This window comes from Aquarana catesbeiana, linkage group LG09 (genome assembly GCF_042186555.1).
Source record: "Aquarana catesbeiana isolate 2022-GZ linkage group LG09, ASM4218655v1, whole genome shotgun sequence".
Lineage (NCBI taxonomy): Eukaryota > Metazoa > Chordata > Amphibia > Anura > Ranidae > Aquarana > Aquarana catesbeiana.
In genome coordinates this window covers 119,195,246-119,222,934 of record NC_133332.1, presented here as the reverse complement: position 1 = coordinate 119,222,934, position 27,689 = coordinate 119,195,246, and the positions used below count along the sequence as shown (strand labels likewise).

General features: G+C 41.5%; 1 protein-coding gene and 2 non-coding genes across 4 annotated transcripts; all 3 read left to right on the top strand.

Moving 5' to 3' along the window:
- Positions 1 to 27,111, top strand: PABIR2 (PABIR family member 2). 2 transcript variants are annotated; one of them, XM_073599193.1, is made up of 10 exons: positions 1 to 234; positions 5,234 to 5,312; positions 7,357 to 7,413; positions 16,236 to 16,279; positions 17,185 to 17,239; positions 18,544 to 18,645; positions 21,372 to 21,460; positions 23,174 to 23,238; positions 24,594 to 24,687; positions 26,560 to 27,111. In XM_073599193.1, exons 1-10 carry the CDS (start codon positions 143 to 145, stop codon positions 26,699 to 26,701), a joined length of 819 nt encoding a protein of 272 aa, XP_073455294.1. In that variant the 5' UTR covers positions 1 to 142; the 3' UTR covers positions 26,702 to 27,111. The 2 variants fall into 2 exon arrangements, with proteins under 2 accessions (XP_073455294.1, XP_073455295.1); XM_073599194.1 differs by lacking the exon at positions 18,544 to 18,645 and having other exon boundaries at positions 26,560 to 26,826.
- LOC141109168 (small nucleolar RNA U109) lies at positions 21,037 to 21,162 on the top strand. Its single transcript, XR_012236174.1, has one exon. It is a non-coding gene; the product is annotated as a small nucleolar RNA U109 (small nucleolar RNA).
- Positions 23,292 to 23,432, top strand: LOC141109169 (small nucleolar RNA U109). The gene has a single exon (XR_012236175.1). It is a non-coding gene; the product is annotated as a small nucleolar RNA U109 (small nucleolar RNA).
- Positions 27,112 to 27,689: the final 578 nt, after the last annotated feature.

Here is a 27,689-nt window from a genome sequence, read left to right as displayed (position 1 = left end):
CACACAGTGCAGAGGGCGGCAGGAGAGCGGCAATTGTCTTCCCTGGCTGTGCTATGGAGCCCTGAGCTCGGAGCTTGTCTGCTGAGGCCTTGTACTGGGGAGGGAGGAGGAGGAAGATCGGGGGAGAATCGCTGCTGCCATCATGGCTCAGGAGAAAATGGAGCTGGACGTGGAGATCCCCAACGATGGAAGCCTGAGGAGGTCCAATAGTGCCCCCCATATTAACGGGCTCAGGTGAGGCTGGGGGTACAGATAGAGGGGGGAGGGGCAGCGTATTGTATGGAGCATCAGAAATCAGGTGACTGGGGATGATGTGTTCAGGATGGAGACAACCTGTGGATTTCCAGCTGGGAAGGAGCTGCAGAACTCAGTACCTGCTGGTATTTGTAGTTCTTCAGAGCCTGGCCTGTTGAATGTGGGGATGCTGGGCATTGTCTGCCTGACTTCCCAGATCCTGGAGCTTTGTCCCTGGAAAGATCCCAGAGATTGGCTTTGTTTTGGATTGTTTCATGTAATTGTGACCTTCCATTCCTATCCCTATGGCTTAGTGTAAGGTGAATGTCTGGACAGAAGAGAATCTGATGGGCAAGGAGTGATCGTCTGGCCTGTTCCCATCAGCGCCTTGGAAAATGTGCATTTTGTGAAAACACAAACAATGCATTTTTACTGTGGTTTTTAATGCTTTGAAACTAAATGCAGCACATAATGTATTGCATGCAATTGTCACCTGGGGAAAATTTACAGGTGACTCAAAAGGTGCACTTAAAGTGCAATGTGTTTTATTTGGAGTGCCCCAATAGACTTCAATGGAAGGTGTGTTTTTTTTCAATGGGGGGTGCAGAAGGTGTTGCAGGACTTTTAGCGCACAGATGCGGATGTTTAGGCTGTATTCACATCTCAGCGTTTTGGATCTCTGGCAGATTTGCTGGGATCTCACAGTGCCTAGTTGTGTGTGGTGTTTTTTGCAACATTATCACACATTGTGGGTTGCCACGATTGCAGCGCAATTTATCGCAGCAGAACCACACTGATTTTAGGTGCCATTCAAATGAATCTCATATGTGCTTTTTGCTGTTTGCCATTCACACCTCGGTGCTTTGAATTAGCGGCAAATCTGCCCACGATTCAAACTGCCCAGATATGAATTAAGCCTCAGGGTTTAGACAGGACTCATTTTCATGCGCTTTTGGTGCGTTCTAGTGTGGTAAAAGCACACAGATGTGAACAGGACCTTAGGCTGGGTTCATATCTGTGCGGTGTGGTTAATGTGTTTTTGCAGCACAGGTTTTTTGTGCCCCCCCCCCTTCTTCTTTTTTTTTTGTAGACTGGATGCTAAACACAAATCCCTACCAAAAATATACATGTGTTTTTAATGCACTTCCTTTGAAGTCTGTGGAGACAAAAACGCACCATCCACACTTCAAGAGACTGCATAGATGTGAACGGTACCCATAGAAAATAATGGTAAATGGATTTTTGCTCTTCGTCATACACCCTAGCCTTAGAATGTGATTATAAGAGATGTCTTCATGTAGACATTTTGCAGTGTGCACACCAGTACACAGCACATCACGGACAAGGGTCCTAAGATATATTTTAAGGAACTGAGGTCTGCCTGTGACGAAATGGGAGACATTGGGGGTTATACAATTCCTGCTAAAGAAGTGAATCAACTGATGGGAACTGTGTGTCAAGGATCTGCAGTGTTTATGCTTTAGTGTATCATATGCAGTCAGTCATTGGCTCTTGTGAAACTACAGATCCCAGCATACCCCGTATGTGGTAAGATATGATAAAATCTGCAGTTTTACAAAACTAGAGTAACTGTCTTACCCAGCAAAAAAATGTATTAAATCCACCGCTTGTAGGTTAGAATTTTAGTTGTGGGTGGCCTATAACAAGGTGACTACTTGTGGATCATGTGTACTCCCTGTGCAAGGCTTTAAATCAACACTCCAGCTGTTGTGGAACTACAAGTCCCATGAGACATTGGAAGACTGACCGGTATGATTAGATTTGTAGGTTCACCAGAGTTGAAGTGCCATGGTTGCCTACCACAGTTTTAAAGGATAAACACCTTTGGAACATGTTACACATTCACCGTTTTTTAGGGTGGAACATGTAACATTTTCCAGCATCTGCACCCCGTACGGCGCTCCCCCTGTGTGAGCAGACAGGGGATCCTCTCCTTGCACCTGTTGTCACAATTTGAACACAGCATGGCAATTTGGGGCTCCGCCCACACAGTCGTGCCATTTATTCAGTTTCCTGTGATTGAATAGATGCCAAGTACCATCAGCCATTGCGGCTAATGGCTTGAAGTTCCCAATGAACTATGAGGATTGCTGGTGAGTGCTCTGGTAGTTCATTGACTCTTCCTACTCTTATTAGGCCTCATGTACGCTGCTGCTGCTAAATGGACGTTTAGGAGCAGTTGGGCATTTTTTTCAACTGCTCCTGAACTCTCCTCTGTTATCTTATCAGTACATGTACACAGGGTTGTTTACAGTTTCTAGGCAGTTGCTTTAGAGGCTTTTTTTGGAATGCAAAAAAATGGGTTCAGACGCTGAGTTTAGAGGCATTTCAAGCGATAAACGCAGTAACTCATGTTTAGCCGGGTTTCGTTTACAGGCATTTTTCATTTTTGGCTTTTTTTTTTTAATGTAAACACAGCAAAACGGATGTTTTAAACGTGGGTTACTATCTGTCAAGTTAAATCGTTCAGGAGAGGTTGTAAAAACGTCCCGTGTACATGAAGCCTTAGGTAACTGCCTGCCAATATGATGTACAGGCAGACTGCTATCCTGAGAGTCTGCAGGAGCCTGAGATTGCACCCAAGATCTGCTGATTGCGGGTGCAATGCTCTGCAGGCTACTTATAAATAAAGGGACTCCCTGAAAAAAAAAAAAAAAAGTGCATTTATTTGTTTAACTTGGCCTTTGATAATTTAATTTTTTTTTTTTTTTTTTTTTTTTTTTTTGACACATACCTTCGCTGAGCTTCTATATTTCAGGACAAGCTTTCTGTGGTCTACCCCCTTTCTTGGTCTATGCAGTACATTACACTTTCAGAATGGGGCAGACCTCAAAAAGCTGTCCTGAAAAATATTTCCTGGAACAGGATCGACTGCAGAATAGGCAAGTATATAGATTTCTTTCTTTACAGGTCTCAATAGATTAGGCTTAATTTGGCTATCTAGCCCGTAAAGAAAAAAATCCATATACTTACCTATTCTGCAGCTGCTCTTGTTCCAGTCTGAGCTTTCGGCAGCAGGTTCAGTGCGTAGGAGAGGCAGCGGACAATAGGAGCCCTATAGTAAGTCTATGGGTAATGCCACTTCCCAGGCTTTTCCCAGTCGTCTGCTTTCTCCTGCACACAGAGGACGCTGCTGAAGGCCAGACCGGAGCAGCCTCGGTATTAGTAAATATAGCAATTTTTTTTTTTTTTACATGACTAGATAGAGTAGGCTTAGAATGTGGTTCAGATAGCTTTAATTAGGTATTTCCTTCTACTTTAAAGCTGAACACATTGGGGGAGATTTACTAAAACTAGAGCTCACAGAATGTATTGCACCTGTGCATAGTAACCAGTCAGTTTGTAGGTTCTATTGTCAAAGCTTAAAGTGGAAGTAAACTTGTTTTTTAAGCAACTGGCTGACAGGGTATTTATGATAGAAGAGACCCTATTAGTTTCTTTTGCCATAAATGCATTCTTCTGCCTGTCAGCAGTCATGTTTACTGAGCCGCGCATGCGCAGCTCAGCAAACATTTATGCCCTGATCGGCCCCCATCCGTGCCGTGGTGATGTGACTCCTGTGTGCATGTGGCCTGGCCTATCAAGTGGCTGAAGGCACAGGACCCGGCAGGAAGACCGGGCGAAGATGGAAGCTCCGGCGGCCGTCAGATTGGTCCCAGCACTGCGTTAGAGGACACTATATGACAGGTAAGTCTGCCATAATGTACTAATATGCTGTGCATACTAGTACATTATGGCATAACCCACCTGGGGGGGCCATAAAAAAAAAAAAATTATAGCGGACTTTACTTCATCTTTAATGTGATACTAGTCTTGTTTGTTTTCTCTTAAAAATAACAAACATGTTCTACTTACCTGGTCTGTTGCAGTTGGTTTTGCACAGAGCAGTTCAGATCCTTCTCTTCTCGGGTCCCCCTTGGGCACTCCTGGCTCCTCCCCCTTGTTGAGTGCCCCCACATCGAACAGCTTGCTATGGGGGCAACCAAGCCGCTGCTCTGTGTGTCTCTCCTCATTGGCTCGCTGACTTTGATTGACAGCAGTGGGAGCAAATGGCGCTTTGCTGACGTCTCAGCCAATGAGGAGGGAGAATCCAGAGAGCCGAGTCTCATGCAACATCGCTGGATCGAGATGTAGCTCAGGTAAGTATTGTGGAGGCTGAGGGGGGCTGATGGACACAGAAGGTTTTTCATCTTAAAGTGGGGTTCCACTCAAATTTTTAACTTAATCTTACCCCCTTCAGTTAATTGCATAGATTTTCAAATGCCGCACAAAACATTTTTTTAACGCTGTAATTACCTTTATATTGTACTTTATTGTGGCACTTCCTGTCTCTCCTCCCATGGGAGTAGGCGTGTTTACTGCCTTTCCCCGGCGCCGCACTGTCTCCTGGGAGCTTAGTGTCAGGCTTCCCAAGATTCAGTGCGGAAACAATGATCATGCACATGAACAAGCTGTGAATGAACAGCATTCACCGCATCCAGGAAATCAATTCTTGTGGGCTTCACATGCCCACAAGCAAGATGGAAACAGCCAGCATCACATTTTTAAAGTTATTCTTCAGTACGAAAACAGACAGAGGTGGAAATATTACACCCAAACTGTGAGTATTATTTTGGGATTAGCAAAGTGTCTCAATGACCTAAAAAAAAAAAAAAAAAAAAAAAAGGATTGGTCGCCGGACTCCCACTTTAATGCATTAAGATAAAAAAAACCTTCTGACTTTACAACCACTTTAATTGAACAAGCTGAAGTTAGAAGATGATTGGGTACTATGCACAGCTGCACCAGATTCTGCGTGTTCCAGTTTTAGTAAATCTCCCCCATTGAGGCAACTAGTATTTCTAAAGCTTGGCAATGCCACCCCTATATTTTTCTTAGTGCAGGATTCCTTCAAATGTCTTCTGTGCCTGATTTTAAGTGACCTATGTACTGTTGATAAATATAACATTCTAACTGCTGCTTGTTCATTGTTTTGCAGCGATCACTCACAAGTGTTCCAACCCTATGCAGTAAGGGCACGCAGAAACAGCACCACTGTGGTGAACCGCCAGAACCTGGTAAGTGTACATGGGGATCCAGGAGATCATTTAAAGGGAACTAAACCACCAAACCAATCTAAAAGTTTTGTCAGCGCTTTCCTCGGTCGCTTGTGCTTCAAACTTTTCCTGGTCCTCTTCTGGTTTCAGCATCTTGATTAGCAGGTCCCAGATGCTGTAACCTCTGTTCGTGTGCGTAGATTTGTGCCGGGGCTGCACATGCACAACTCGGTGTACACTTGCAGAACAAAGTAGTGACAGGGAGTAACCTGTAACAGAAAAGCTGTATAGTCTCTCTTCTTTCATTAAAAAAATAAATAAATAAAAGCCTGCCTGTCAGCACTTTTAGAAAAACATCATTAAATAGTTTTTAGACTCCATTTCCAATTATGTTGTGCAGGTTTTGAGCAGTACAATATTCTTTGTGCACTAACACTAGAGCTGCACGATTCTGGCTAAAATGAGAATCACAATTTTTTGCTTAGAATAAAGATCACGATTCTTGTGGCCTAACATCTTTCACATTATACAAAAAAATTGGGCTAACGTTACTGTTTGTGTGTTTTTTGTTTTTTTTTTTTTGTTTTTTTTCATTAAAGTGTATTTTTTCCAAAAAAAAAATTGCATTTGAAAGACTGATGCGCAAATACAGTGTGACATAAAATATTGCAACAGCCACCATTTTATTTTCTAGGGTCTCTGCTAAAAAATATATATAATATTTGGGGGTTCCAAGTCACTTTCTAGCAAAGAAAACTGATTTTAACTTGTAAGCATCAAGTGTGAGAAAAAGAAGTTGAGATAAACTTGGCAGGCTACCTGGATATTTTTTTTTTTTTTTTGTCAGCTGTCAGAAGTGAGCAGAGAACTCTGCACTTGATACGTAGAATTAGGGAAATGCTGTTTTACGATTGGAAGGGGCGTAGAATCGCAATTTCGATTCTTTAACGACTAATCGTGCAGATTTAGCTAACACCAAGGAAAACACAGCATGGACTGCTTCTGGAAGAGTATGGGATCTACAGTTTTACTTTGGGCTGGATTCACACCATGTCTGTTGCATTTAGTTTGTGTTAACATGCATTTAGTTTGGTTTGACATGCTTTGATGTCAATGAATTACATTGATGTGCATTATTTAAACACATTTTGTATGTTTTATACAATTTTTGTATGTTTTATAACACATTTCATTAACTTTTTCAAATGCGGCATCTTAAATGCAGAGTCAACTCAGTCTACATGTTGCATTTAACCTTCCATCTTTTAGATTTATTTATAAGGAAAAAATGTAACTGTGCACGGTTAGTTATAGCAGGAGATCTTATAGCTTATAGAGTTGCACCGATACTAAGCATTTGCACGAGTACATGTACTCGTGCAAATGCCTCGATATCTAAAACTGATACCTTTTGCGGTGCAATTCGAGCCTTTACAAAATGAATAGGCTCAAATCGCACTGCAAAAATGGCCTGTGATTTGAACAGGAATGCGGTGCGATTTCTGTCGCATCGCATGCAAATTTCTGCACCGCTCCTGTGTGAACCCAGGCTGAAGTCACTATGACAAACCTGGGTTCACACAGGACTGGTCCAGGAAATGGCATGCAATTCGGACAGGAACTGCACCTCATTCCTGTTCAAATCATGTGCGATTTGAGCCCATTCATTTTGTAATTGCTAAGGCATTGGCGAGTACTTGTGTACAAGTATCTATCTGTGCTCGTACTCCCCGGTTCAAAAAAAACCCTGTATCTTTGCAACCCTTGATGCTTTTGCATCTGGCACACTTATGGGTGTGTTGGATATCTGGTCTTTGGCTGTGCTTCCATTCGCTGGCCCCTGCATTACTACTGTATCCTGTAGTGTCATAGGAGTTTGCTGGAGACCTGCAGACGAGGACCAGGAATCTGACAGATTCTCTAGACAGCTGTATCTCTTGAATACATCAGAAAAAGGTGAAGCAAGTATAGGTTCTCTTTAACATCGCAGCCATCACTTTATTACATGTACTCATTAGGACTTTTATTTTGCATGAAACTAACCTTGTGCATCTTTTCTGTACAGGTGCCATCTTCCTCCCCTCTGCGTATACCAAGCAGCAGACTTCATCAGCTGAAAAGGGTAGGTATTTTTGATCTATACGTTTACTTTGATTTGCAGTGTTGGTGTGCACAAAGACCTGAGAGGAGGAATACTAATGTTAACCAACTTTTATTTAAAGCGGGGTTCCACTCAAATTTTTAACTTAATCTTACCCCCTTCAGTTAATTGCATAGATGTTCAAATGCCGCACGAAATTTTTTTTTTATCGCTGTAATTACCTTTATATTGTACTTTATTGTGGCACTTCCTGTCTCTCCTCCCATGGGAGTAGGCGTGTTTATTGCCTTTCCCTGACGCTGCACTGTCTCCTGGGAGCCTAGTGTCAGGCTTCCCAAGAGTCAGTGCAGAAACAATGATCATGCGTGTGAACAAGCTGTGAATGAACAGCATTCACTGCATCCAGGAAATCAATGCTTGTGGGCTTCACATGCCCACAAGCAAGATGGAAACAGCCAGCATCACATTTTTTAAGTTATTCTTCAGTACGAAAATAGACAGGCGGAAATATCACACCCAAACTGTGAGTATTATTTTGGGGTTAGCAAAGTGTCTCAATGACCTAAAAAAAAAAAAAAAAAAAAAAATAAAATTGGTTGCCGGACTCCCGCTTTAATGTAAACATTGATATAACGGATTTTAGGTGACTTCATGCAGTTTCCAGTGTGAGTGTGCTCTGCATTTTGTAACCGTTCTTAACATGAACGCAAAAAAAAACCCCAAAAATTATTATATTGCAGATTACCAATTCTAGATGTGGTGGCTGCATTCTTCTCTTCGTGTTGTGTGGGGTTTTTTTTTTCTTTCTCTTTTCCCGTTTTTTTGACATGTTGCTTCTGCCAGTAAGTCTGATTTATAACAGACCAAGTTGTTTAGCAAAAGTGTCAGAGACTTGTAACCATTTAACACTGATAGGGGTGCTTACAACAATCGGCCCCCCTTTTTATTTCAAAAAGAAGTAAAAAAAAAAAAAAAAAATTTGTTGCTGTAACTGCTTAAAACGTGTGGGCTGGAGTTTGGCTTTAATTTGTTAGTCCATCTAAATTGGCACTAAAAAGTGCATTTAACACTACCTTCCACACAGTAGAGGCAATGCTGATGTTCAAGGGTGGCTCCATTGCGCCTTCATCCAGAGTGGAGCCACTCAAAGACAAACGGGGGTAGATTTACTAAAACTGTAGAGTGTAAAATCTGGTGCAGCTGTGCATGGTAGCCAACAAACCTGGAAGCTGATTGGCTTTTATACAGAGCTGCACCAGAGTAAATCAGTGTGCTACTGGCCAGATCACCAGGTGAAAGTGGCCTTAAAGTTTTACTAAACCCACGACCGTAAAATCAGTCTGTATATGCAGTAAAGCATGCTTGTTATACTCACTGTGGAACCTAAGAGGTTAAAGCGGAGTTCCACCCATTCAAAAGTCAGCAGCTACAAAAAGTGTAGCTGCTGACTTTTAATAAACGCACTCGCCTGTCCCACGGTCCAGAAGCCTCGCTTCTCTCCCTCTCCTCTTTGCGGCGCCAGCATTGCAAGTGTGGGACCTTTGGTTTTCTGGGACCTGTGACATGTCGCAGAAGATTGCGGAGAGAGGTGTACTTCCGCTCGGCGCCAGGAGAGGAGGTGGGAGCTAGGTACCCCCCCCCCTCCCCCCCAAAATGACATGCCAAATGTGGCATGTCAGGGGGTCACAAGTACTTTAAGCAGAAGTTTCATTTTTGGGTGGAACTCTGCTTTATTGCTCTGCATTGTGTATAAAGGTTGTGTGATCCTGTCTCTCCGATCCTCTTCTTCTTTTAACTGACTTCAACCCATCTCATGATAGAACAGAGCATTAGGAGTCAGGCCACACATGCTCAGTTTGGTGTGTATTGCTAGAGGGTTTTTTTTTTTTTTTTTTCTTCTTTCCTTTGGAAGAGTGCATTTGACCAACACAGGGCCCATGAGCATTGTCCAGACAGAGGATCGTGGAGAATGAAAACCCCTTCTACAGGCTTTAAGCAGAGACTGATACAAGGCTGGTATATACTGCTGATGAGAAAAGTTATTTAGCAGTTTAAAATAAAACTTTGCCTTTGACAATCCCCCACGTTTTGCACTATGCTGTTTTCTTCCTGTTTGCGTTCCTGTGTGTGTGGTGTTCATGTAGAACTGTGTAGCAAATTGTATCCCTCAATATAAACCCTCTCCTTTCCATGGTTAAAAATAAAGTACGGGTTTGGTCCAGACTTCCACTTGGGACCTGGGGTCGCATAAATGTAATTAAAATGATCTTACTCCCTAAAATACTGTATGTTCTCTGGCATACTCCAGTTTACTTACACCTGAAACATTTCAAATCTTTAGAGTCCCTTCTCAAGCCATTTGTGTGGGGCACCAACAGACACAAACTGGCATGGCAAACTCTCAAGAACCCGACTGACCTTGGTGGTACAGCTCTTCCTGACTTTAACCTATATTACATTGCATCACAACTGTCACAGCTCTTCCACTTAGATAAAACGGACAGCGAGAGATTTCTCACGCTCCTATGTCCAAAATGGGCACAACACACCAAGGACTCGATATATGCAATAGCATCAGGCTCGGGGGGGGGGGGGGGGGGGTGGAACTAGGTGAAAATAGACATACCATTCTATATCACTATAGGAAAATATGGGACTTAGCCGCTTCCAAACGTGAAATCTCACAATTCAATGATTACATGCCGGTATGGCACAACAAGAATCTTCCTGAATTCAACAAAATTCATGACACAAACTTATGGTCCATGCAGGGAATATTTTATCTGCATCGCTTACTAAAAGACGGGCATCTTAAAACTTTTGATTCACTTAAAGAAGAATTTACAATTCTGAATCAAATGTTCTTTAGATTTCTACAAATCCGTCATGCGGCACAATCGCAATTTCCTGATTCCCTCCAAAACCCTACACCTAATGTCCTTATGGCAGTAATTAAGAACACGGACCCCCATAAACTGATTTCAGCTTTCTATAACGTGCTCTCAACCCCCGTCTCTACTAGAATAGCGTATGATCTCAAACTGTGTCCCCCAAATTATCAGACCGTCTGTCGCAGCTTTACATTCTTCATAGGGCGTACCTCACACCCCTTAGAGTGGAAAACAAACGCACACAATCTACCACATGCCTGATGTGTGGGAAAGAGACAGGCACTTTTTTCCACTTGATCTGGACATGTCCTAAGATTCAAGGCTTGTGGGAACAAATTGTGACATTTCTACACGATACAATGGGCTCACCCCTAGCTCTAGACCCAAAACAATGCCTCCTGGGTATAATTCCAGACACAATTGACAAATATACAAAAACATTTCTCCATGAGTCACTCTTTGCAGCAAGAAAGATCTTAGCTAAAAAATGGATGAGACAAACGCCTCCCAAAATAGTGGAATGGAAGGTGGAGGTGAATAATACCTTGCCGTAATAGAAATGCATATATATTAATAGAGGTTGCCCTGCCAAGTACAACAAGATATGGGATCGTTGGCTCCAAGAGTCTGATACCTGTGTATAATGAAATCAAATTAGTATGGAATGATTTCCTGGGTACGCGCCTCGATGTGTAGTTTCTATGTGTTAAATGTATACATATAGAATATTCTCACATGACAAGAACAATGTATCAATTATCCTATGTACAGACTGTATAACAATCAATGTACTAGTTACCAAGTTTATATGTTTAAGCAAACATAACATGTATGCACCAGTTGATTAATAAAACCTTTGTTCAATGTAAAAAAAAAAAAGAACTGTGTAGCAAATGACCACATGTTGGTGAAACCTGCCCCCTTCTTATTTTTAACCAGTTCTGTTGCATACTACCTTACACCCCTCCTGAAAATGGCACATGTGGGCAACTACTACACTATTCTCTTTCGGATAAATGTAGTAGCTGCTGCCTTATGTTTTTGTTAATGACAGCAGTGCTCCGTTGCTGTCATTCACACAGCACAAGCTGTCCGCTATTACTCCTCAGAATTAAATGGTGGCTGTGGGAGGGTACAGGCTCAGTCTTTTAAAAGTATCAGAGGTGGCATAATTGCAGAATGTAGAGGGGGGGGCTGCAGGCTCAATCTTGCCTGTAGAACGGAGCAGAGAAGGTATGGCAAGGGAGGCTACTAATGTTCTGTCTGCATTGCTCCCTCTCCTCTGTGCGCCATCAGACAGAAGTCTGTCTCCTTTGTCCAATGTTGTCAAATAATGGTGGGGGGGGGGGGGGGGCTTAGAAACGAGCTCCTGTTTTTAATGGGGACAGGGGCTTTGTGTGCTTGGACCCAAGGGGAACGTTAGTCAAAAAATGAAGTCCCGATGGATCTCTTCAGGCTGACCCCTTTTGCAGGTATAGCTGGTAAAACATTAAAAATAATCGATTATGCTGTTTAAAATCCAGTAATATGCCGTCTCACCCTACTCTGCACATGCTCAGTTGCTCTGTATTTTTTGAAACTTTGCTGAATTTGTAGAGGTCAATCTGCTGAAAGCCTAAAGATGTACTGCTGTTGAGGGGCTCTTGGCTTCAGCAAAATGGCAGCGTCCAGCAAGAAGAAACGGGAAAAATGCTAAAGATAATTTACAGCACACACTCATTTTGGTAGCATAATTATGAAATGTATGTTCCTTGCTAAAGATTATTATTTTTATTTGTTTTTAGGCACTCTGAAACTGAACACTATTAAAGCGGAGTTCCACCCGTTTTTTTAGTTTATTAAAAGTCAGCAGCTAAAAAAAGCATAGCTGCTGACTTTTAATAAACTGACACTTACCTGTCCCACGGTCCAGCGACATTGCCGCCCGGAGCCTCTCTCCTCTCCTTGGCGCCTCCATTGATACTGTGGGCACCCGGCCGTGACAGCTGACGGCTGTGCACTGCACATGCGTGAGTCGCGCTGCGCTCTGCTATTGGCCAGCCAATCTTCTAAGACCTGTTTTGTGTCCCAGAAGATCGCTGGCAGGGAGGGGCCGCCTAGGGTGAGAGGAGGAGTCGCCTAGGCGGCCGAGAACAGGAAGGAGGAAGTGGGACAGCAAGTCCCACTAAAAAGAGTGTACACACTAAACCTCCCCACCCCCCCCAAAAAAATTACATGCCAAATGTGGCATGTCAGGGGGCGAGGAGTGCTTAAAGTGTAAGTTCCACTTTTGGCTTTAACTGAGTTAGTTTATTTTTTTTAAAGCAATGGATGAGTCTTTAGTAGCGTTTGTCTGTTTTTGTAATTAACATGTTTTTTCAAGACAATCTGCTGCCAACCAGAAATGTATTGTATCATGAAATGTCTCCCAATGCTTTTGGCTCTGTATGGCTTAAGCAGGGCATTTTTCTCAGGGCTTTGTGTGTCCTGCAAAATGTGTTTTTGTCCCCCCCCCGACCGACCAGTTGCTTAGGGTAATGGTAGTTGTATGTCGGTGAACATTTTTTGCTAAAAACTTCCTGTAGCTCTGTATTGCTTGGACCTTTAAAAGAAGGTGGTAGACCCTGAAAGCTTGTCCTAAAAATGTAGCTCTTTAAAAATGAAGAAAACTATCACAGATCAAGCTCAGCTGTGTAGTCCTCTAACCTAACTTTCTTTTTGACAGGAAATTTTGCTAAACGCTTGAAAAGCTTATTTTGCATATTTGTGGTTCTGTACTTTTCAAAAGTTCACCAGATGTTTGTAGTGTAAAGAATATGTGGTCTGGGCAATCTTAAACAATGAGTGTGTTCTTTCTTTCCTAATCCTCTGCATTATTCACATTATAGTGTGACGGATGGCAGTTGGATTTCAAATTTTAGGGATGTTCTTTAGCTAGGAACATGCATTACTCATAACTATGCTACCAAAATAGTGTGTGCTGTAAATTGCCTTCAGCATTCCTGTTTCTTCTTGCTGGAGGCTGCCATTTTTCTGAAGCCCAGAGATCCTGAACAGCCATAAATTATAAAGCGGGACTAAATCAATCAATTTAACATTTAAAAAAAAAAAAAAAGTTACATTCCTGGAATACCAAAATTGCTAACTGTCAAATTTGCTTGCGTCCTTGACCAAACTGTCAAACCATCAAATGGCTGCTGTCATAACTGATCCCATGTGCAACACCATGGCAGTTGCAGATCAAACAGAAGCAGTTTCCTTGGCTGTAAAAGATAAAGAGGGTTTAATTCCACTTTAAGGCTGTCAGCAGTGCCTAAAAAAATGGAGGGCAATTGAGCATGTGCAGAACAGGGTGAGACGACGTATTACTGGATTTTAAACAGTGTAGACACTTATTTCTAATGTTGTACATAGCTATAACTGCAAAAGGGGCCAGTCTGAAGTGATCTAGCAGGACTCAATTTTCTGACTAAAGTTTCACTTTAAGGGAAGATGCCATTGATGTCCACCGCGCTTGCTGAAAACTTAGGGCACTTCCACGCTCACAGTGCCCGGGCGCCATCGGTAAAGGGCAGCTATTTTTAGCAGCGCTTTACCGTCGATTTAGCTGCGCTTTTCAGCCGCTAGTGGGGCGCTTTTAACCCCCACTAGTGGCCGAAAATGGGCAGGGGCGCTTTAGGAACAGTGTATATACACTGCTCCTAAAGCGCCTCAAAGAAGCTGCTAGCGGGACTTTTTTTGACGTCCTGCCAGCGCACTGCTCCAGTGTGAAAGCCCTCGGGCTTTCACAGTGGAGTGACAGGAGAGGTGCTTTGCAGGCACTGTATTTAGCGCTATAGCGCCTGTAAAGCGCTTCAGCGTGAAAGGGGTCTTATTGTTTTTATTTTTGCATATATCATGAATTCTAGTAAATTGTCAGAAATGGGCCCCCCTGACTTTACAAGCTGCATGCTTGATTCAGGCCACTAAGTAGTAAGGCCATAGGGGAAGAATGGATGTCAGTTGTTTATCTCTAGCTTCTATACACGACTGAAATGATTGCCTTTGCGTAAATGCAGACTCTCTGGAAATAATACAGCCTTGTTTAATGGGTGTGTTTTTAAACTATAAAGTCGGCCAAAGATTATTCTTTCCTGCCGGGGGGGGAGCCATCCCTGCTGGGAGAAAACCGTGATTCTTGCTAGCAGCTATAGCCATTGACAGTATTCACGTGCAGAATCCAACATGCTGGTTGTGCCCAAGTCAATCGATGGATTGACTTGGGTACAATCAGTCTCCTCATAGATGCTTTGAATTCAAACCATCTATGGCCTGCTTAGGTGTGCTCCTATCTATTCAAGGATTATTTGGTCCTGCTTGTCCTCCCCTTTGAAAATATATGCCTCATAGGATGATTGTTCAGTTTTAAGTGCTTTTATTTGCTCTCCTGTGTATTTGTGCTGTGCAGGACTGTTCTTGTGCTAGTTCCCTGCCATATAGCGGGTCTACAGTAGAACAGACTGGTCTTTCTACTCTATGGTAGAGGACTTGCTGCGTTCACAGTGCTGCGCAAGTAAGGTTGCACCCTTTTAAAGTTTAGTTTTATTGTGTTAAAGATATATTTCTTAAATAACAAGACCGTTAAAGTGTCCATTGACTTGTGCTAAATGTGACTGCAAAATTATTATGGCTAGTCATGATTACCATGGATGAACAGGTTTCTCCCCAGGAACAATACCTGGCCATTGAAACAGCTGCTTATTTTCAATACCGTTTCCCACCAGTGTCAGTACTTTGCTGACAAAATAGCAGTAGCAGTCACATGGTCATTGCTTCTTTTACCTTTTGGGCCTGTTTTATGCAGTAATTTATTTTTCAGTAAACTAAAAAAAAATCTCAAGTGACATTTCAAGCACTTTTGAGAATAGACCAACTTGGTATGGCCTCTTAAAGTGGAAGTCTAGTCAAAAATGAAAATTTTTCTATTATATGTAAAATATCTTTTATCTTTGACATTTATTCATTTTCTGTATAGCTGATTGCCAAGCTTAGAAAGTCTAATCAAAGCCAGACAATCAGCTTCTCCCTGTTCTTCAGGGACAACCTTACTTCTGCATGGGGGGCCTTTCACTTCCTGAAAACGTTGTCCTTCTCTTCTACGCCGTCACATTTTTAGACAGACATGCCTAGACCTGCCCAGCCCCACGCCCATCCCCCCTTCTCAGATCTCCTCCTGTTTTCATAGCCTCATTTTGGATAGCATTTGAGAGAGAGAGAGAGAGAGAGAAAGTGAGTGAAAACGGAGCCTTAGTATGGTTGCCTGTACTGTGATTATTGTAGACTCTGAGCCGAGACCCCAGATCACTTCCAGCTACCCTGACAGTCGTTCCCCCCCCCCCCCCCCCCCCCCCTCCCCTCTGTCCAGCTTCCTTCTCCTGTGCACAGCAATACTGTTCATGTGCCCTGCACCTCCCACCACCCCTCTGTGATTAGGGCTTTTAATTTTTTAATTTCTTCATTTTCTCATGAATTTGGATGTACAATGAGAACACTGGGCAGGAACCTTTTGATCAGCTCCTCCCCATCCTGTATATGCCCACTGGCTACACAGGAACAGTGTGTCCCCCAGGAAGTGATGTCACCAGCTTTCAGTAATCGCACCCACTGGCTGATTTTTGTCTCAGAAGGAAGTAGAATTGAAGTCATGTGACGGCACTGGAGACAGCAAAATAAAGGTAGAAAAACTGATTTTTTTCATTTTGAGACATGAGGCTGAACTTGGCTCACATTAATGATTGCAGGAAAGAATAAGTGTTAGGGGGGACTTCCACTTTAAGCTAGACTTGAATAGCCTTATCCTGCCACAACAATTTATTGGGCTGTTGTATCAGACTAATTGCTGCAAGACAGTTTATGTCACTTTGTCTGGCTGGCATGCTATAACCACAAGGTTCTGAGGCACAAATCAGTAGTATTGTTTTGTCTTTTTCAAAGGAGGAAGGAGTGGATCTGATGAATCGAGAGACCGCACGTGAACGGTAAGAGTATTCATTTTTGGAGCCTCCCCTTTACTGTGTTTAAAAAAAAAAAGTCTAAAGCAAAACAAAAATATAATCTATTGAAGTTTTACGAGTTCTTAGATATTCAAGGCTGCATTAGTTTTCTTTTTGGGGGATTTCATCCGCAGCCTGCTATCCTGCATCTCCTCTGTCCCCATCCCCCCCCTTCTGCATGTCAGCGCCCGCCCCCGCTCTGATATTTCATTAAAAAACATTCCATCTGCACTGTAATAAACCAGTAAATGTCCCTGTGCTAGATAAAAAAATATTCTTATCTGAATGTAAAACAGCGCTGCTCCCAGCGCTCAGCTGCCTCTTCAGGTCTCCTCTCTTTCCGACTTACAGCTCCAATGGGTGTGGCCGAGCACACTCCCACTGATGTCAGCCAAGGAGGAGAGCCGAGGCAGCTGAGCGCTGGGAGCAGCGCTGTTATACATTCAGATAAGAATATTTTTTAATCTAGCACAGAGACATTTACTGGTTTATTACAGTGCAGATGGAATGTTTTTATATAAGTGGGTTAACAACCACTTTTAAGGTTTAAAGTGAGCAAGACTGATAATACGGCTTGGGATTTTATTGCTTAGGAGGTTACAAGGACACAGATTTTTAGCAGAATCAACATTATTTCTGTATTTGCAGAATTTTTTAATGAGTCAAACTATGGAAAGATGTGCATGTAATAATCAGCTTAATATTAATAGAATTGGTAAGGTAGGTTTAGCATGCGCGCACACACATGGTTTTCTTAGACTGCAAAGTTTCTGTTTTAGCTCTATACGGGTTTGAATTTTATTAGTGATATTTTGTTTGGTTATTGTGTGACCTTTTTCTAATTATAGAACAGTGATTCAGTTCCACTAATTTATTTTTATTGTGTTCAGGGAAGTGCAAACTGCAATGCAAATGAGCCTTTCCTGGGAGGAAAGCTTCAGCCTGGTAAGTAGTTACTTATTGTCTGTTTTAATGTACACAGATTAAAAAAAAGCTTTTAATATAAAACCTTATAAACCGGTGATTGTGACAGTTACTCTTGATGAATCAGTTACTATAATTTAAAACACATGTACCAGGGAATATGCCAATACACCTGCAGTAAATATTTGATTATCACATTTATAGATTTATGAATATTGCACCCCCCCAAATTATTTCTTTGTTCTGGGTATTTAAAGTGAACCTATTACTTTACAGCAGTAAATATGACCTAAAGCCTTTAGGGCTCATTCACACGAGTGCAGCGACTGGTGTTTTCCTGCATCAGTTCACCGCAAGGACACACAGAAAACGCTGCAACAGAGCCCCTAGGTGCTGAGCAGTGTGGTGAGGAAAAAATGCATTTTTCTGCAACAGACCAGAGCTTACCTGAAAGCTCCATGCACTTCCTGTTTCTACGCCCCACAGCCGAGCTGCGGTGCATAGAAATGAATGAAATGTCACGTACAACACTGCTACCATGACCTTCAAGTTACAGTAGCCTGTGCAGTAAAACCCTGCTTTTTACCGTGCAGGCCCATGTGTATGGGGTCTTAAAGTCAGGAGCCTCCCTTATATGTAATAAATGCCCCCTCTTCTCTTCCCTTTTTTTTTTTTTTTTGATGGAAAGGTCTGGAACATTGTGTTGAGGTGTCCAAGACTTACGAGTGTATGAATTTACAGACTGTGACTGCTTACTTCTGGAAGGATAGCGTTGAACTGAACTTTCCCGCCCTTGCTATTTGCTACCAGCCAGCGAGGCCACCCCCAAATTTAGAAGAAAATGGGGAAGGGAGGAGCATCCCTTAATTTCGTTATCTCAAAGTTGAGATTTGCATAATCAAAAACCCTTACTTTGGGACTCCCACAATGTTCTAGAAGAAAACTATTATTGCACGCAGACTGCCGCCCAGTGGCATTTTAATTTGGCGTGCTACAAAAAAAAAAAAAAAAAAAGGCATGCTCTTCTCATTTTACCTAGAACCTCTAGTTGCCTGGCCTGTTTGACTGTTCATAACTTTAGCACCTTTGTAGTCGCTGGCCTGCAACAAGTATGTAGTTCAGGAGTTGTGATGGTTTAGGGTCATTGACTCAGAGGGTAGTATGGGAGCAATGTACAGGCAGCCACCATTTCCAGGTGAAGGTTTCAAATATATGGACTTTTTTTCGTTTCAGCTATTTTGTTGAGGCTGCGGTTGTTTTGTTTGGTATTTGCTCAAGTACATTTTTTCTTCTTCTTGTGAGCCTAAAACACTTTCTTTTTACAGAGTGATAATGATATTGACAAGCTTGATAAACCTTCATCCCCAAAACGTGTTGACTTTGCTCCAGTGTCACCAGCCCCTTCGCCTACAAGAGGAATAGGAAAGGTAGTTTTTTTTTTTTTTTTATTTCTGCTTGTGGTCTTGCTTAGGCTAGTGCAAAAAGTAGGGAAAGATTTGATGATTTATTGTAGTCAAATGAGGAATGAGATGAAATCTGGTTTCCTTGTTTTCTCTAAAGTCACTGTGTTCTTCCCTGCTTTATATTAGTCTATGGCTTTTATTCTGGTATTCAGATTACATTTTGCTACTTTTTAAAAATATTTGAGCAAATGAAGACAAGTTTGTTTCACCTGGAACCTTGAAAAGTCCTCAGTAGCATGTATAGTAGAAAAAAAAAAAAAAAAAGTTTCAAATGATCATTGTAACTGCACAAACATTCTTTAGAAATTGTGTGAAAAAAAAGACTACCAAATGCGTGGAAGTGTGTGTAAATAACACTGTGCAGTAATAAAATTATTTTCTGATGGCTTGAGGGTTCTTAAATAGAAGAATGCAGTATCCATCATTAGGAAGATGATTGAAAGGTTCTTTCAAGGTACATCTACACCCCCTGGACATATTCCTGCAGGTTTAGCTATTGAGCTCTCCTGGGCCACCCCGTGGACAAATTGCTCCCAACACTGCTGGAAAGGCATTAGAATTTGCTTTTGCTGATTAGAGTTAACCTTTTAGGTAAGCATGTTTAATTGACATCATGTTAGGGCTGCAACTAACAATTATTTTCATAAACAATTAGTTGGGCGATTTATTGTTCGGATTATTTGATTAATCAGATAATAACCTTAAAGTGTGGTGTATAATTTAGTTAAAGCGGAGTTCCACCCAAAAGTGGAACTTCCGCTTTAAGCACTTGCGACCCCCTGACATGCCACATTTTGGTGTAATTTTTTTTGGGGGGGGGGGGGGGTAACCTCGTTTTGACAGGTACCCAGCTCCCACTTCTGCTCAAGGTACCGAGCGGAAGTTCTCAAAAGATTTTTCGTATGAATATTCTTGTCCTAAAATCGATACGTGTATGGCCAGCATAAGGCTCGGTTCACACCTATGCAGTTTGCTTCTGATCCATTTCCACACTACTTTTTGCTGTGCATTTTGCAGTTTTTGCACATGTGATTTTGCTGCGATTTTGCATTTTTATTTTTTTGGCCAATTTGTTGTTGGGCAGATAAAAAAATATGAATTGCTGCAAAAATGCACTACATGCTTTTCTGCAACTTCTCCATTGAAGTCTATTGAACCAAAAAAAAAGCATCGTTTTGCATTGAAAAAAGTCCTTGACCCTTTCCAAATACACAACGGCTGAAAAAAGCATGGATGTGAACGTGTCCCATAGGAAACCATGTTAAATGAGCTGTAGTGTGTTTCTGCAAAAAACGCATTGATGTGAACCAGGCCTAGGACGTTTAGTAGCAGCAGCATGTTGTGTGTGTGTTTTTTTTTTTTTTTTTTTTTTTTTTTTTTTGTATCAGCTGTCATAATGGGGTTAAAAAAACTAAAACGATCCCTTTATAGTACAAAAAGAGCAGATACTCGCAACTATAAGGGGTTAATTTATACTGTGAAAGTGTGTGTGTGTGTGTATATATATATATATATATACATACATACATACATACATACATACATACATACATACATACATACATACATACATACATACATACAGTCAGATATGAAGGGTGGAAGGGAGATATGGCCTTCCAGACATACTAATTGCCTGCAGTAAGATGTAGCTGCACTAAGCTGGGATATATATACTAGGAGTCAGACATGAAGGGTGGAAGGGAGATATAAATCTTTTATATTTAAAGTAGTAAAAGCTGAGACTTTTTTTTTTATTTATATTTATTTTTTTCATGGATATAATAATGTTTAAATATAATGCACAATACTGGTAAACTTTAAATGTAATTGTAATGCCTTTATATTATCTCCAGTCTATCAGCCTCCACTTACTCTGGGTTCAGATGCTGATCTTCCTGCACAGTAATTTTTTTTATTTTTTTAAACAACAAACATAACTACTCTGTGTAATGGTTTTGCACAGAGCAGTCCCTATTATGCTCTTCTGGGGTCCTTACTGACTCTTCTGGCTCCTTCTGCCTTCAGAGTGCCCCCATAGCAAGCTGCAAAGTATAATATAGAGCACCCCTATAGCAAGGTAAAAAAACTTCTGACTTTAGAACCACTTACTTCCTGCCCAGGGCTACATGTCTCATGGGGCACTGCTTCTCAAACATTCACATTCACAAGTTCTCAGTCATTTTACATGTATGGATGGTGTACTGAGCTGTATGTGTGCTGCACTGTATTTCCTGATATGTAAACAAATAATGCATTCTGTATGCAGTCCAACTAATCGGCTAGCTGATTAATCGATTGTGAAAATAGTTGACAACTATTTTCATAATCGATTATCGATTAGTTGTTTCGGCTCTACATCATGTGCTCTTTTCCTATAGGGCACATGTACTTTTACAAATGCAATATAGACCAAAAGGAGTTATCAGGGCTGACAGCCTTTAAGAACAGGCTGAGTGGTAGTATAATACTCCTACATGACTAAAAATGTGAATATCATATCATTAGTAAAGGTTAGGATGTTGTGTGTAACTCCCGACCCCCCACCCAAATATAATGCCAACCAATTTCTGAAACTGTGTAGGCTGTAACAATGTCTGTTTCCACCCCTCCCGATGAAAAAAAAAATCTCCTAAATATAAGTGCTTGTACAGATCAAAGGACATCCTTTGTTGTTTTGTCACCCACAGCAATGTTTCTCACCTTCTTTACAAATGTGTCTGAGCAGTAATGGCTTGCCTCCAAGCCCTATACCTAGTCCCACAAGACGATTTACCACGTAAGTTATATTTTAAGACTATACATTGTTTCTTTTATTTGTACTTTGCTGTGAAAGTGATGAAAAGGAAACCTAAATATGTTGTCCAACAGACTGAAAACAACCTGGTTTGCTATGGGCAGTAGCTCTACTTCTATAGAATTGGCTTTTTAAGGGTAAGGCTGGCCATAGACAGTTCAATTCTCTCCAGTTTATCGGTCTGAGATTCAAACCACGGTATGTGCAGGCTGAATGTACCCAAGTTGATCGATCAACTTGGGTAGAACCAGCCTGCTGAATTTTACACGCGATAGCAGCTGGTAGATATTCCCCTGTCAACACTGTCTGTGTTGATGGGGGAATCGAGCAAATTTCTTTCTTGCATCTGTGGTTGCAGGAAAGAAATTCGCTCCACGTATGGCCTGCATAACCCTTTCTACAGACCATATTATTAATGGACCATTCTCAGAATTGAGTGCATAATGGAGACAATCAAGTAAGTGTACATACAGTAAGGCTCCATTCACACTTGTACGAATCCAAAGTTGCGCCGACTTTGGAGTGCAACTTGGATACGACTTTGGCTTTTACCAGTGATAATGGACAACTGCTGCACTGTATAACATTCAGATATGACTTTCATGCAACTTTTGAGGGTTAACATTGAAGTCTATGGTTCTCAAGTTGCATGAAAGTCGGACCAAAGTAGTGCATGAACTACTTTGAAGTTGCTGCAACTTTAGGTCGCACACATGAATGGTCGTCATTGGAAAACATGGGGAACGACTTGTCATGCGACTTTGATGTCCAAAGTTACATAACAAGTCACACAAGTGTGAATGGAGCATAAGTCCCAGTCAGACTTTCACTGTTTGCGTAAGGCAGTGTTTCTCAACTCAAGTCCTCAAGGCACCCCAACAGGTTATGTTTTCAAGATTTCCCTCAGATGAAATGGCTGTGGTAATTACTAAGGCAGTGAAACTGATCAAATCACCTGTGCAAAATAATGGGAAGCCTGAAAACATGACCTGTTGGGGTGCCTTGAGGACTAGAGTTGAGAAACACTGGCGTAAGGTATATAACATGCAGTATCGCTGGAAATAACACACTTTGCATTTTTCATACACTTGAATGCTAATAGGTTATTGAAACATTGGCGCTCTGACATCTAATGGAGCCTTGAACCATTAATCTATGCTTGATAGCCAAGATGTATTTACCTCACTATACCAGGGAACCCTACTGGCTTGTATGCCAACAGACATTATATTTCCGGAGGATTTATCTATAAGTCTTGAGTTTCCTAGCCCTTGTCTGAATTGGTGGTTGTTTGTGTATCACCCCCGGTGTGTTTAAAAAGGGTCAGCATTGTCTATTGCAGGGGTAGGCAACCTCGGCACTCCGGCTGTGGTGAAACTACAAATCCCATCATGCCTCTGCCTCTAGGAGTCATGCCTGTGATTATCAGGGTCTTGCAATGTCTCATTGGACTTGTAGTTTCACCACAGCTAAAGGGCCCAGGTTGCCTAGCCCTGGTCTACTGCTTTCCTTGATGCCGGCATGAGTTATTTTCGCAAAGGGTGTGTTTTGTACTTAGTTTTTCTAAAGTCAAAATGTATTACCTTTTTAATCCAGGTCAGGTTCATGACTAGCTCTTGGCACCAATATTTTATGTAATTAGACTGTTTACAAATGTGTGTTTTTATTTATTTTTTTGTTTTTTACCTTCATTAGCAGGAGGAGTCAGAGCCCAATCAACTGTATTCGCCCGAGTGCACTTGGTCCCATAAAAAGAAAAGGTAAGGTATAAAATGGATTTAATAATCTTATTAGCTTGTGTGAGTCTTACAGGATGCATGACAGATATTACTATGGTGTACCTGTTGGTGGGGCATCGGTATATCTAGGTCATGCAAAAGGAAACTGATACGGAGTCATCAGGGCTGCCAGTTGTAAAGTACAGACTGAGCGGTAGTATATTACTCCTACATTTGTTTGTTTTTCTTTCTGTAATTCCAAAGGAAAGACCAGCGTGCACACACATGCTGAAAAACCTTATGTAAAAATTTGAAAACCTAAATCATTCCTAGTTTAACCTCTTCAGCCCCAGAAGATTTTACCCCCTTCCTGACCAGAGCACTTTTTGCAATTCGGCACTGCGTCCCTTTAACTGACAATTGCACGGTCGTGCGACCTTGTACCCAAACAAAATTGACATCCTTTTTTCCCACAAATAGAGCTTTTTTTTTTTGGTGGTATTTGATCGCCTCTGCGGTTTTTATTTTTTGCGCTATGAACAAAAAAAAGCGACAATTTTGAAAAAAATGCATTATTTTATTTTTTGCTATAATTTATCCCCCAAAAATATATTAAAAAAAACCTGTATTTTTTTTTCCTCAGTTTAGGCCGATCTGTATTCTTCTACATATTTTTGGTAAAAAAAATTGCAATAAGCGTAAATTGATTGGTTTGCGCAAAAGTTATAGCGTCTGCAAAATGGGGGATAGTCTTATGGCATTTTTATATTAATTTTTTAATTTTTTTACTAGTAATGGCGATCTGCAAATTTTTTTTTTTTTTTTTTTTTTGTAGTTTTTTATTTATTTATTTATTTTTTTGTATCGGGACTGCGACATTATGGTGGACACGTCAGACAATTTTGACACGTTTTTGGGACTATTGGCATTTATACAGCGATCAGTTCTATAAAAATGAATTGATTACTGTACAAATGTCACTGGCAGGGAAGTGGTTAACACTAGGGGGTGATCAAGGGGTTAACTGTGTTCCCTAGTGTGTGTTCTAACTGAAGGGGGGAGGGGACTGTGTAGGTCAGATGGCAGATCGCTGTTCATACTCTGTATGAACAGACATCTGTCTCTTCTGCCTTCAGAGAACCAGAAATTGTGTTTACACACACACACATCCCGGTTCTTGGTGTGCCACGAGCGATTGCGGGAGCCCGGCGGTGATTGCGACCGCTGGGCACTCGCATCGGCTCCGTGGGCGAGTGCGCCCCTAGTGGCCACAGTGGGAAGCCACTTTACATAACGTAGTTTCGCCCAGCCGTGCCATTCTGCCACAGTATAACTGCGGCGGTGGTTGGTCAGCAAGTGGTTAAACAAAATACTAACTACATTTTATTTGTTTTTAGTTGAAATGGAAATCGAAAACCAACCAAAAAGGCTGTTTCAAGGCACTACAAACATGCTATCCCCTGATGTTACTCATCTATCTGATTACAGTTGGTAAGATTACATTCTGGCTATCTAGAATTATTGGGTGACAGGAACTTTACAGCAGTACCAGAGTTCAGTGGTGGGGTGGACCATGGAAATTAAAGGATTGATTTCAGATTAATGTGCAAGAGGTCCACTGTCAGGGCAAATTTCAGAAAGGGGACCTGTTTTGCAGTTCAGACACACAACATTGTGTGGACTTGGTGGCGTCAGCCCTACACAGATTTCTTTTGCCTGCTCCCCTATCTCCAAAGCATAAAGGCTAGTCATTCTGTAGTTCAGAATAAGAAATAGGAGGGCTAATTACTGAGCAATACATGGGACTGCTGTGAATTGGGGACAATATCAAGTTTGTTTTGTGTACTTCTCGAACATGTATAACACAATTCTTCCAATGGTACTGCAGAGAGTGGTCACATGTGGAAATTGCCTTTTTAATTGATAATCTTCCAACTTTTTGACATGACATTTGTCACGTCAGAGCTGCTGATCCCACCAATTAGCACTTTCAGAATGAGGTCAGCAATGGCAGCCTGAAATGTTGTCCCATGAGACATTGCAAGACTGACTGGCATGAGATTTGTAGTTTCGCCAGAGTTGACGTGCCGTGGATGCCTACCCCAGTTTAAAAGTCTCGTTTTTTTTTTTTTTTTTTTTTTCACTAAAAATAACAAACCTGTCATACTTAACTGCTGTTGCAGTGGATTTGCACAGAACAGCCCAGATCCTCCTCTTCTCGTGTGCCTCTTCTATGCTCCTGGCCCCTCCCTCCTGTTGAGTGCCCCCCTCTGCAAGCAGCTTGCTATGGGGGCACCTGAGTCGAGTCATAGCTCCCAGTGTCCATTGAGACATGGAGCTGCAGTCTGTCTCTCTCTCTCGACTTTGACAGCAGCGAGAGCCAATGGCACCGCTGCTGTGTGTCAGCCAATCGTGAAGGAGATTCTTGGACGGCGGAGACACTCATGGACATCGCTGGACAGGGATGGGGCTTAGCTAAGTATTAGGGGGGCTGCTGCACACAGAAGGCTTTTTAACTTTAAAGAGGAACTGCAGTCTGCTCACATAATTTGTAATTTTCCATTCTGAAGCTTCCCTCCAACCACTTTGCATATTATCTTCTGTATCTACTGTGATTCTGTACTTGCCAAATATGCTGCAGAAATCTCCCTCCACTAAGTCTGGCTGCAACCATTTTAACTGTGGGCAGCTGAAGTTGCTGCCTGTTCACTTCATGGATTTACACACACACACACCCCTCCAGCTCTGCAGCCCTGCAGCTTTCATTGGCCCTCTTTTGACTCATCCCCCTCCCTTCCTGGCAAACTCTCATGAGAGTAAGAGAGCTGTGCATGATGTCTTAAGCCTAGGCTAATGACCAGACAAGAAACAGGAAATAAAATGTTTTACTATACAAAGTTAAAACAACAAGGGCATAATATTTAATAGATGGAAAGTTGAAAAAAATGACTAAAGGTCCACTTTAATGCATAAAATGCATTAAGATAAACCTGATGACTTTACAACGCCTTTAAAGGATAAGTTCATCTTTGGAACATGTTCCACTGGTTTTTAGGGTGGACCATGTAACCTGTTCCAGCATCTGCACCCTACATGATGAAATGCAAAAAAACAAACAAAAAAAAAAAACATAATTTTCATATGTTTTTGACAAAATTCAATACTAAATACTACTGTATTGGAGATAAGCTCTACTTGTGCATTTTTGTTGGTAAGGAAAGGCATTGCAATGAGTTCAGTTCTAAGGAATGTATTAATAGGATGGTGAGAAAATCCAGGCAGTATTGCTACTTCAGCTGTTGTACTGGACAGCAAATTTATTGGGGTTTCCCCAGTTGATTAACGCTTTTCCTCCATTTCCAGCCTTTCCTCAGACCTTGATAGCAGCAGCAGCATTGGCTTCTCTGACACGACGGCTAAAGATGGTTGTGTGACTGACTCACCTGTGGCTTGTTCAAACTCCAGCTCTTCATTCATATCATTAGATGATCTTTCTCCAAAGTGAAGGTCCTTGCACAGGTTGTTTGGAGACTGCATGGCAGAGTAAAGAAGCAAAGTGATCTACTCTTCAAGCCCTGTCCCTGTGTGTGTATTCTCCCCTTTTTTTTTTTATAATTATTATGTATATAATAAATGCCCCTTCCTGTGTGGACTGTTACAGAAATGAAAGTAGGGGGCTGTATATTTTATGTACAGAATAGTATGTACAGTATGTGTACATATTGCCTGTATCTTCCAGGTCTTTGTGACTTTTTTTATTTTTTTTTTTGGTCTTTGATATTTAGTGTTTATTTATTTAAAAATTTAAAGGATGTAAGGTCTGTAACCATGGTCTAAGAATGTACTCAAAGTGCTTGGTGACAGATTTTGACCAGCGTTGACTGTTGAAGAGAAAAAAAAATTGCCAACCAGTAATTTGTCGTTGGTGTTTTTTTATTTTATTTTGTGTCCGCTTAATAAGATTTTAACGTTCATTTGAAATTGACAAATTGAATTGGTGCTGTCAGGTTACTGGTATCCATGTCCTCCAATGTTTCTGCATTTTCTTATGGTTTTTCTGGCCACTTTTCTTTGACTGTTCTCACTTTACCATCTATGTAATTGTATTAACACATGCCTAGTCCCAAGGGAGTTTGCAGGCCATTCCAACCAACCTTTTTTTTTTAACTTGTTTCGATAGAAACTGTTTGGATGCCTTGGTTTAGCTGGTTATTTTTGCACTATAAATCTGGTTGTAATCTGAAAATTGCAGTGTTGGTTTATGCTGTGCATATGGCAGGCTGTTCTATTCCTTTCTACCACAGAAACCTTCCTCAATCTATGTTCATTTGTTTCCCAGTTTCAGGTGACCAAAGGATAGAAATTGGTAGAAATTGATTGAAGGTTCAGTCCAACTGGCATCTTTTCCAATAAAGTTTCAGTCATGTGGTTACTGAGAACTAGGAAACTGATAAAACTGTTTTGTGTGAAGAGTTGCTGTGTTTTGAAAGCTG